Here is a 10,566-nt window from a genome sequence, read left to right on the forward strand (position 1 = left end):
AAAAAATACATATACCAGTTCAGTCCTAGAGTATGAAATTAATTTCAAAGTACATGATCCACCACAGGTGAAAGCTGACAAGAAGCCTATTTCATCAGTGAACCTCACTTGCTTCTACCAGATCAAACAAGCACTTGCAACACCAGTTCATCAGGAGAATATTTATTCATAAAGACACATCCTCGCACTGTAGCATTCCCCTTTGTTAGAGAAGATGTTGCAAAGGGGAGTTACACATCCTAGCGCTGCCCAGGCAACCTTCCCCAATGTAGAGGCCCATCTGTGCAGATTTTCAAGCAATGCCAGCTGTCAAAAGCTGCATCATCTTTCACAGAGTTGACAAATCATCTGCTCATGCATGTCCAGATAGATAATAAAGCTGTTGTCTGCAGCTGAAATTCAGATTTGGGACCTGACGGGACTCAGGAGAAGGGATGTGTGTACAGGGATGCCCTGCTGGGTGATTTAACACTGCCTCTATCTCTATTTTTTACATGGTGACAAGTAAGGCAGCTTAAGAACTGGTACGTGAGAGTCTGGATTTTTTCCCTTTCCTGAAAAGTAAAAGAAACTTCTGGACCCACAGATCTTTTCTTCTCCTTTTCTCAATAGGTCTTCACTTGCCTAAATGTTTTTGGTTTCTCCGAAGAGTGAACTATTTGGATTGTGCCCATGCACTAATCACTCTTTATGGCTGATTATCCATTTATCTAACTGCTGATTTATTGATTTGCTTTTTTTATAAACTAAAAGCCATTACCAGATTTTATGACCCTGGCCAAGAATGACACAGACACTATGTCCTGTCAGCTGAGGCTACCTTTCTTCACACCATGAAAATCTGACACTGCATTTGCCTGCTTAACCACACACATCCACCAACTCCTTTTTGAAGTCTAGGAACAAACCCTAAAATCAATCAGTCTTCTGTAGGTAGCAACAGTTTCACAGACAGGCTAAAATTCCTGCAATGGTATTTCAGTTGCAGTATAAGGCATTACACTTAGTTAAGATGTTGACTCTTAACTCTTTTCCTCCTCGTTTAAATCAACCATGTTCTTTTTCCGGCATTTTAGACTGCAGCAATAGAGTATTTACTGCCTAATGGCACACACAGATGGAGCACCTATTTCTCCCCAGCTGTGGTCAGCTTACCTGCATCCTCAATGCTGAGGTTCTTCATAAGCCACTGCACAATATCAGAACCTTAACAAACAAATGAACAAAAATTTAAGAAAGCATTAGACACTGAGACCACAGGATTTGAGTGCCCTAGAGAGAGATAACATTGAGATAGATACAATAGAACTGGCATGAACTTTATTCCATTTTGCTTTTTATTTCCACTGAGGTTTCAGAATGTTTTTCCTTCTTGTGAGACACTGCAGCTACATGGTTACTGACAGGTACTAAGTCCCAGGGGGCTTTCTGTGCAGTAGGAGACTTGATATACCTGAAGTCAGGTATTAGCCAGATATTCGTCTAATAGTTCCCTGTTACTGTTCTCTCCCACTTTTTTCTCACCTCAGCATACAGAGAGAAGTTTCTGCAGGCAGTGGTTAGCAAGGAGATGAAGGAGCATTTATTGGCACCTCACACCTGCAACATGTAAATGTACAGAACTGAAACATCAGTCAAAAACAGACAGGAGAGCCTTACTTGTGTCAAAGACAAGCAATGTCTTAGAGAAGGAGATGGTATTCAGATAGCCTGTAACTACAGCCCCTGTGAGCAGTCAGTGGTGGTTATCATACAAACTGAATGGTGGCTGGAACCAGTGAGCCTTTAAGATCCATCAGGAAGTTCATTAGGTTTTCAGGGCCCATCCAGTACAATGAAAATTGTTGCAATCTTATAAAAAACATCAGATTCTCTACGATTGATCCTCTGCATGGATACAACCTCTGTTGCTTGCATGGAGATCACAGGAGGGGAAAACTTGTCCACTATTCAGTAGAAGGGCCTGTTACCAAAATACATTGTGACAGGGCAGCAGCATTTAATTAAATCACATACTCAGAAAGTTAAGCTCAAAATTAAACATAATGGTGGGTACAAGTCAGCTAACGAGTTCTCCAAAGTCAAAGGCAATCAGCAAAGACACTTGGAGGCGATATAGCAAGCCCATACTAAGTTACAACAGCATTCATCACAACCTAACAATGCCATGTCTGGATGCAGACATAACACCAAGCCCTTCTCAGCATAAAGTCCATTTCAAGAGAAATATTTATATTCACATACAGTAGGCTAATAGGCCCAGTACTCTTAATAGAATCATTGACTGGCTTGGGCTAGAGGGCACCTAAAGATACTCAGTTCCAACTCCCCTGCCATTGGCAAGGATTCCATCCACTAGACCAGGCTGTTCAAAGCCCCATACAATCTGGTTTAGGCTTACAAAACAAATCCCAGAGGATGTTATTTGTGTGGAGCATTTCTGAGCTGAGACATGGATGGGACTTCAAGGAGCAGCATAACTACCATGTTTGCTCCAGAAGAACATTTTGCTTCCCACTGGCCCAAAGCATCCACATGCCCTCAACAAACTTTAAATATAATAAAGGCCAGGAGTCACAATGTGCCACAGAGACACAACAGGTACAGCTAGTGCCCCAGGTCCCTGCAATTATCTGCAGGTCTGACTCTCCCATACAGGTGAAATATCCATTAGAAACATGAGCTTTACCCTACACAGACGGGGACAGCAGCTCCCACTCCCCTGGCAATGGAAGCTGACCCAGAACACTACAAAGAGTATGAATAAACCCTTTTCAGTCACACTTCAGCAGCAGGCAGCAATACGGACCTGACCCACCTCATCCCCCACCCAAGGCAGACGAAACAACAGACCTAGCCCCTGCAGGGAATCAGCAGGGCTCCTGAAGATCAGGGAAGCATCTGATTTCACTTATATACTGGGCAAGCAGATGTGATCAACAAGCAGCAGCTGGGCATTGTCTCAACCTGCCTCAAAGGCAAACCAGATACTAAAAGACCAATCTCACAATCTTGTGTTCTCAGCAGTACGGTCATTCTCCACACCTCCCAACTTCACCTAGTAGCATTTTCCTACCTGGAAAGTTATTCCAGATTTTTTTTTAATAGATTGAACTCTTCCTGTAACTTCACAACCTAAGTTTGTTAATGTGCAATTTATATGCATTTTATAACTATATTATGATTGAAGGAAAATAATGACTCTTCCTCCTAGACAGTTTCTCCTGAGTGTTTCTATGGAGGGCTGACACATTGTCTCCCCACCTCCATCTCATTAAACCAACCCAACTCTTCCGATGTCCTCTTAAGATGGTCTCTCCCTATACTTTACCATTCATCAACTTCTCAAATTTAAATCAACTTCTTTGCACTGAGCTCACCAAAACTGCAGCCAGCACCCTGCAGAACAGCAAACCAATGCCTCTAGCAATGGTGCCAGCACTTTCTTTTCTCCACTGAAACTACCTTGCCAGATGCATTCTGAGGTCATGTCATTTTCTTGAACAATAATTATTCAGAAAAATATGTATGGTGCAAAATTATCTGCTAAATGAAAAGGCATCTAGTGAACACTGTTAGCTGAATAATATATGGGGAATATGTACAGAGCCATGTTGTTTTGACAGGTTTGTTAATAAAATATTGTACTTTATAAACATGGATGTTCCCTCTTACCTTTAAAAAAAAAAGTATTTTGAAGACAGAGTGCAACATTTATGGTTAAAAAGCCAATTCAAGAAGATTCAAACTGCAGTGATTCTGTATTGTTAGAAACAAAACCTCACAAAATGCTGTCTTGGTTCAAGTGAAACCAGAATCTTTCTTGGTTTTTCAGTTCATTCCCCAAACAAAAAAAACCCATCCAGTTTCTCCTTATTTTGGTCCCTGGTTACAGGCTTGCAGTGATCTCTTAGACATTGTATTCCCAAGTGATGTGAGAGCGGATACCTGACAATCATCTACAGCATTGCATTGCTTTGCTCACAGGATTTGAAGTGCTTTCTGCATGATCACTTTCCAGATGTACAGGAACACTTAGTTCCTGATTTAGGACTAAGTCCCACTCCATTTTAACAAGGAATTATCATGTCCCCAGCTCTAGGACACTTCTGAGGATCTATTAAATTTCTATCAAACAACAATGAAAAAGCCAAGTGATGCTGAATGCTGGTTCCTCAGTTTTTCTCATCCCTCATAAGAAAGGTTTAAATGGGCAGGAAAGGTTTAAAGGGGTAAGTAAAGTGAACACACTGACTCAACCAGAACTCCTGTGATCAGCCACTCCAGAATATAAGCAGCCCTTGAGATCAGGAATTTTAATTTGTCTCTGTTAAAAAGATGAAGTTATTCCAGAATGCTGCCAAGAGCCTGGAAGATGGTATAGCTGTTCTCCAGTTGTCCTGAGGCAGACAGATTATCTTTCTGCTGAGCTTGCTGAACCATTATTTATCACCTGCCAAGACTGATTACTCACCCTTTGGACAATGACAAGTCTTTCTTCCCTCTGTTAATTACTGTCATTGTTAATAGCCATGTCACCAATTAATATACAGTCATAATGAAAACTCTTTACTGTCATCTTCCATAACACCTTCAATTTTTAGGGTTACCCTTACACATTGGCTTTGCATTTGCTTGTGGCTGTTTCTATCACTACTTTTGCCCATCTAGAAATACTACTTATGCCCTTCTTCAAATAAGAAAATTTAGATTTATCCTTCTAAGACACAGTGAAGATTTGAGTGATTCCTTTACAACACTGTTGACTGCCAGACCAAGACACAGACACCTATATTTGTAAGTTTTCCAGAAAACATCATCTTTACCTCTCCTTTAGACTAAGCCTGGTCCTCATGTAACTCATCTTTCCAGAAAGGTATTTTCTCACATTTCACAAGCTCTTTCAGAGGACTTCCAGGGACAACCCTTGACTCTGGCATGTTTCCACTGTACCCTAACAGGACATTTGAATTCTTCTGAAAACAAATAGTTGGGCATGTTTTCATAATAGAAAGTGTTACCAAATCCAGGTAGAGGAATATCTTCCCTCTTCTCTGTCCTCTTCTCTCTATATCTGCGTTTCTTCTGAGTCACAATGCTCATTCCAAGAATATCCAACATCCTCTGAACAGCTATTTCCTCCTCATCTATAATGAAACATATCTTTTTGCCTTAGGCTCTTCTTTGAAGCTGAAGTTGCTTAAAACCAACAGAATAGCTGTATTTCTACATGCAAACATATTCACAATGACCACTTATCCAGCTACATGTTTAGAGACAGACCAGCAGTTTTATATTTATTGCTATTTTCTACATTTTCTCTTCAGCCTCCATAATGGTAGCTAGTGTTCTTTGCTGGCCATTGCCTGTCAACATGACAAATGAGTGGTAAGACACTGAAAGATTAATTTAAAAAACTCACAAGGTGTGAGGCCTTTGGCAAGATGCAGTTGGTGAGGTGAGTCACCATCCCTGTATTTGATACCTTACCCACTCAACCTATGTTGCTCTACCTCTTCCAGAAAACATAGAAAGATTTGCCCATCTTTCACATGCTGAAATGGCAGAGGCAGACAGGACAACACACCGTGCTCCAAATATTTCCAAAGATCTGCTGCCTGGAGTGGAGCCTGTACCTCTGGTTCTGAGCAAAGCAGCCAGGGCCACTGAGCTCTTCTTGTCACCCAACAGATTAAACATGTCCCTGACAAGGGCTACACCTGTACACACACATGTATATGCATGCAAATAAAAAATACAGGAGTATTTCTGAAACCTCAGCAATGCATGCATCTTTAGTTTTCCTTTTGGGCCTGGAAAGACAACTGCTTTTTTTGCTGTGTCCCAAGATGGCAGAGCTGACAAGCTCCACTGACAAGGGATCCTCTACAGGGATTTGACATGTGACACCTTGTGTGGCCAGGTGTGGCACAGTGACCAAGGGCTAAAGTTTGTCCTGTCTCATGGGACCTATTAAGCTAAGCCCTGACCACTGGATGCCATCAGCTGATGGGGTAGGCTATCCTGGATCTCAGATCACTCACAGCCTCACATTGCACTGACAGATAGTATCACTGAAGCAAGTGAGGTCTTAAAAACATTTAAAAATACCACCTGATCATAACATGGAGAATGTCTTATACATACCTGTATACAGAACGATACAGAAGATTGCTCAGTTATTTCCTGTCTTTTTTTCAGTATTACTATAACTCTAATATTCTCTGAACATATTTTGACGGTTTAAAAAAATATTAAGTACTTTTGCATGGGGGAGGGAGGTTTTCAGTCTGGTTGGGATGGGGATTTTTTTTGTTTTGTTGGGTTTTTTCCATGAAAAATGGGAACTTTTCAGCTCCTTCCTAGATCTTATCTACACAGTCCAAGGGCAAACACACCAGGTGCCTGGCCTCTGATGTCAATCACCTCCAAACTCACAGTCTAGACAGTCTTACTGAAATTGTAAGAATATGTCCCCCTTCCTGTAACTTCGTTCCTAAAAACAGCTTAACCCATTCTAGCACCAGATTTTCCAAACAATTTGCTCCTGAACTCAGAGCAACTTAAAATATTTCTATAAGAAAAGCATGAGAAAAAAAATTCACAAGCAGTTGAAATTACATAAAAATACATGCACAGGTGTGCGAACAGACACTTGCTGCTTTTTACGCTGCCAAATGAAAATAATATTTTGAGTCCTTCCCCAGCCAGTTCAGAGTCCTTGGTAAATCTAGGACAAAAAGGTTAATTATCCCCACTTTTACCACTGGGCTTGCAAAAATAAATAAATTAACATGCCTCATGATAAAGGGCAAAACGATTTAATACAAAATTTCTCAAGGCCTTTAGCACTCTGTGCTACAATTTTTCTTACACAGAGCTCCCCACTGACACCCACAGTGATTTCAGCTAAGTTGGAAGTACAGACTACCACTCACAGTAGGGATTTTAACACAAAGCAACAATTTTTATGGTAGGCAAAAAAAAAAAGGAACACCTAGGTCTCCCTCTATTATTCTGTGACAAATATTGAGGAAATGCTTTATAAAATTTACCTACAATGAGTATATAAATAAATACCAATGCCAACTAAAAAATATCTCAGCTCTGAGTCTCAGTTGACTCAGAAAATGTGGTAATTGCAGTTTTCTTTCATCAGCATGTGGTAATTGCACCACTCAGTGTCAGCAAGGAGCATCATCAAAGCTACAACAGCTTAAGGAGCATCATCAAAGCTACAACAGCTCAGAGCTTCTAGCAATAGCAGTTTTCCTTTATGTTATACTCACTTTAAATCTTGTTTGTGAATTATTAACAACCATTAGCAGCAGGAGTGTTACCCCTTTTTGATAAAGTAGCCAAAGTTTCTAAGGAGTCTTTTTGTTCATTGAAAACTTGAGATCTTGAATTTACATTTTACTTTTCTTGTAATAAAAATATTTAAAACATAGTACTCTATGTGAAGTTAGAATGAGGCTTGGTGGGAAGGTGGAATACAAAATTTGAAAGATGGAGGTTTAGGGTTGCAAAATGCAAATTCCTGTGTACTTTCAGCCCTGTTAATACCTCCTTCCTCTAACCTGCTATTCAGAGGGACTTTTGCCTTCTCATCATATTGGTCAGGCTACCAAAGTACACACTCCCTCCACAATGCAGACCTGCAGAGGAAGATTTTCACTAGGCAGGAATCAATAAATGACATGATGGTGCAGAGCTCTGTGTGGGCTATTTTACCCAGGTAACAAAGATAAATTAGATCTTTAGAGCTCAGAGATACCACAGCCAGACTTCTTTTCTTACAAGGCTGCCCATCTAAAAGTAGCTCAGGTAGCTTTACAAGGCATGTGAGAAAGTAGCAGCAGACATGCCTGCAGACACTGCAATACCCTCCCTCCCATCACCAAAACCTAAAGCAAGCAGCCATGCTGAGGAGCAGGAAGATGCCATTCATGGAGAGCCTTGGATTTAAAGTGATTGCTCTACAGTGGTGCCAGTAAGGCTGAGTTAGCAAATCTCTTAATGGCTGCACGGTTAATCCCAGTGAAAGAGGTCTGCCAGGGCAGCTTAAACCAGGTCCTCAACTGGAAAAAAAGTGATACCAGCAAAAGGTCTTTTTCCAGGTGACCTGCCCAGCTCATAAAGGGTTTGGTGTTACACCAGGCTCAGTGCTGTTCTCACTGTGCTTTGACAGAGCTGTGTCACGTCAGCCCAGCCCTCACACCTGACACTCGGCACCTTTGAGCCTCACTGGCCTCTGCTCACACTGAGGGATGCCAAGCTGTGGCCTTAGCACAAGGCAGCCACATTGATTTACTTGTGCTAAATAGCCCTCACCTGACTTGGAAAACTGAGCTGCCATCATGGCTGTGCTTCCCAAGGACAGGCCTGGCACCAGCAAACACACTGGCAAACCTGAATGCACACACCCTCCAGAACCCCACATATACCATAAACACAGCGCAATCCCCGCTGCTGTTGCTTTGCTTGGCTAGAATTTGGACTACATTAGAGATATACCATGTAACCTATACCCAAATCTTATTCTCTGCTCAAATACAACTCATATCAAATTGCTGTTACTACAAGTATGTAAGGAAATAGCAAGACAAAAAGAATTAGCAGTTCCACACTTAGTGTCATTCAAACCCATACATCCTGTAACACCTCGAGAGCCCTTACAGAGGCATACAAGAGGCAGGAAAGTGGTGCCTTGCACTCCCAGCCTCCCAGCAGCACTAGTAACAGCATTTTGTAGTAGCATCTGAAATTACCACCTTTTACAAATCACTAAGAACTGCGGATGTGTTGAGATGCACCTGCATACCTACAATTGATCATAAATTTCCAGCTGCTTTTCAGGGTGTTCTGCCTTTGCATTACTCAGACTACTGAAGTGGCTCATACAGCTTAGCAATTTGGCTCTCTGCCATATAGTAGTGTTTAGGCGCTGTTCCTAACATTGTCAAAATGATTTGGCAACAAAACAGCAAAGGAAGCAACTCTGAGAACTGCTGGAATCAAGGCTTTTGAAGATTCCTGTGTCAGACCTTGCTAGGGATGAAACATTTTTACTTCGATTCATGTGCACAGCCTTCAAATCAAAGGCAGTATTTCTGTCATTTCAATCATACATTAATAATTTTAATAGCTAATTTCCTTCTCTAGGAAACAAGAAAATTGAAAAAATGTAGAAGGTGACTGGTATATTTCAGCATGCAACTATCAGGTCACTTCACACCACGTCCTCATTCACAAACTGAATTTCAAAGGCAGAACATCAAGGTCCTCCTTTCCCTCAGCAGTGTTATAACAGTTTTCCTGCAAAGGTGTAAATGTCACCAAGTGGTGCAAGACAGCAAAGTGCTCTGAAAGCTGCAGCATTTTAATGATTTTGGCAAAATATTTATTTACTAAGAGATCTGGAATTGCAGTACTCACCTATGCCAGATTCCTATGAATTTCTGCAGTAATTCTGTTGGCAAAAGCCAATTTTTAAATCTCCTACAGAGCCCTGTCCACAATAGATCTCTCCCAGGATCACACACTTCTGTGTTAACTGCAGCAACATGATCATCTGTTATCTCTATTACAGAAAAGGGTATTTACCTTCAGCAAATTCTCTAAGAAAGCAACTTCCTCCTGACACATTGCTACTTTTTCCCCTCCTCATGTTCTTTAGGAAAGGTTAAGAACCACACACAGTGTTTGCAGTGATGCAGTAACAGTCGCATTACCTGGAAAATTAAATGACCCAATGTCTGTAATTCTCTTCCCTCCAAGAGTTCATTGTTCTTAAAATAAAATAATCAGTATTGTACAGCTTTCCCACCTCTTTTGCTGCTAGGTCTTTCAACCACATATAGCACTGGCTGCCCTGAGTGCAGCTGACCTCACTGGAGCCCTGTACTGGCACAGCAGTCAATCAAGGACAATTGTCCAACAGGATTAAGATAGCACACATGATTTCTTTTAGTCAAGGGTAAAGCCAAATGAATTACAACTCTATAGCCATTGCTGACAATTTACTTAGTGCCATGCAAAACAAAGAGACAATATTGGCACTAACACCAGAGGCCTTATTTTAAACAGGGCTTCTTAAGCCATGCATTAAAAGGAACTTCTAGTGGCAAGGCACAGTTAATTTTGCTGGCAACAGCATGTTCCAGCATTTCAAATTTGGGCAGAGATATGTAACAGTAGGAATTTTAAAGGTGCAGAACAATTTAATGATGACAGTGACAACAACCAACAAGTAAAAATCTGTTGGCCATAATTAATAAGTTCAAAATAGGTAAATTATTTGTTCTTTCTAATATTTGATTAATTTCATAAGGATGTGTATAACACAAACAGTAAACATAACAATCATAATTTCTTTGAAATCTGTATCTAAAATTACATTTCCTGTCCGGTATACCATTTAAGTTTATTTTACCAAATAACCTCTGAAAGTAAAAAGCATTTTGAACAGCTGAAAGCTGCACTGAACAACTACCATTCAGTTTAAATAATTGAATCTAATGTCAAAACACCATGTATCTTATCTGTCTATAAATTTTAGAAACC

General features: G+C 40.7%; 1 protein-coding gene across 11 annotated transcripts in view; it reads right to left on the reverse strand.

Annotated features, from left to right (window-relative positions):
* The window catches only part of RGS6 (regulator of G protein signaling 6), a 249,557-nt gene that overhangs the window by 68,529 nt on the left and 170,462 nt on the right, over nt 1-10,566 (reverse strand). For 9 of the 11 annotated variants that reach the window (XR_014956012.1, XM_031505011.3, XM_031505010.3 and 6 more), the window contains one exon: nt 1,156-1,206. Coding sequence is in view for 10 of the 11 variants with exons in the window: in XM_031505011.3 (XP_031360871.1) it covers nt 1,156-1,206 (51 nt within the window). In the remaining variant the exon portion in view is untranslated. Of the gene's footprint in view, nt 1-1,155; nt 1,207-1,524; nt 1,600-10,566 lie in introns of those variants that run through there. The other 2 variants (XM_085581965.1, XM_085581968.1) reach the window with 1 other exon arrangement.

The sequence above is a fragment of the Lonchura striata genome, chromosome 5 (genome assembly GCF_050655825.1).
Source record: "Lonchura striata isolate lonStrDom1 chromosome 5, ASM5065582v1, whole genome shotgun sequence".
Lineage (NCBI taxonomy): Eukaryota > Metazoa > Chordata > Aves > Passeriformes > Estrildidae > Lonchura > Lonchura striata.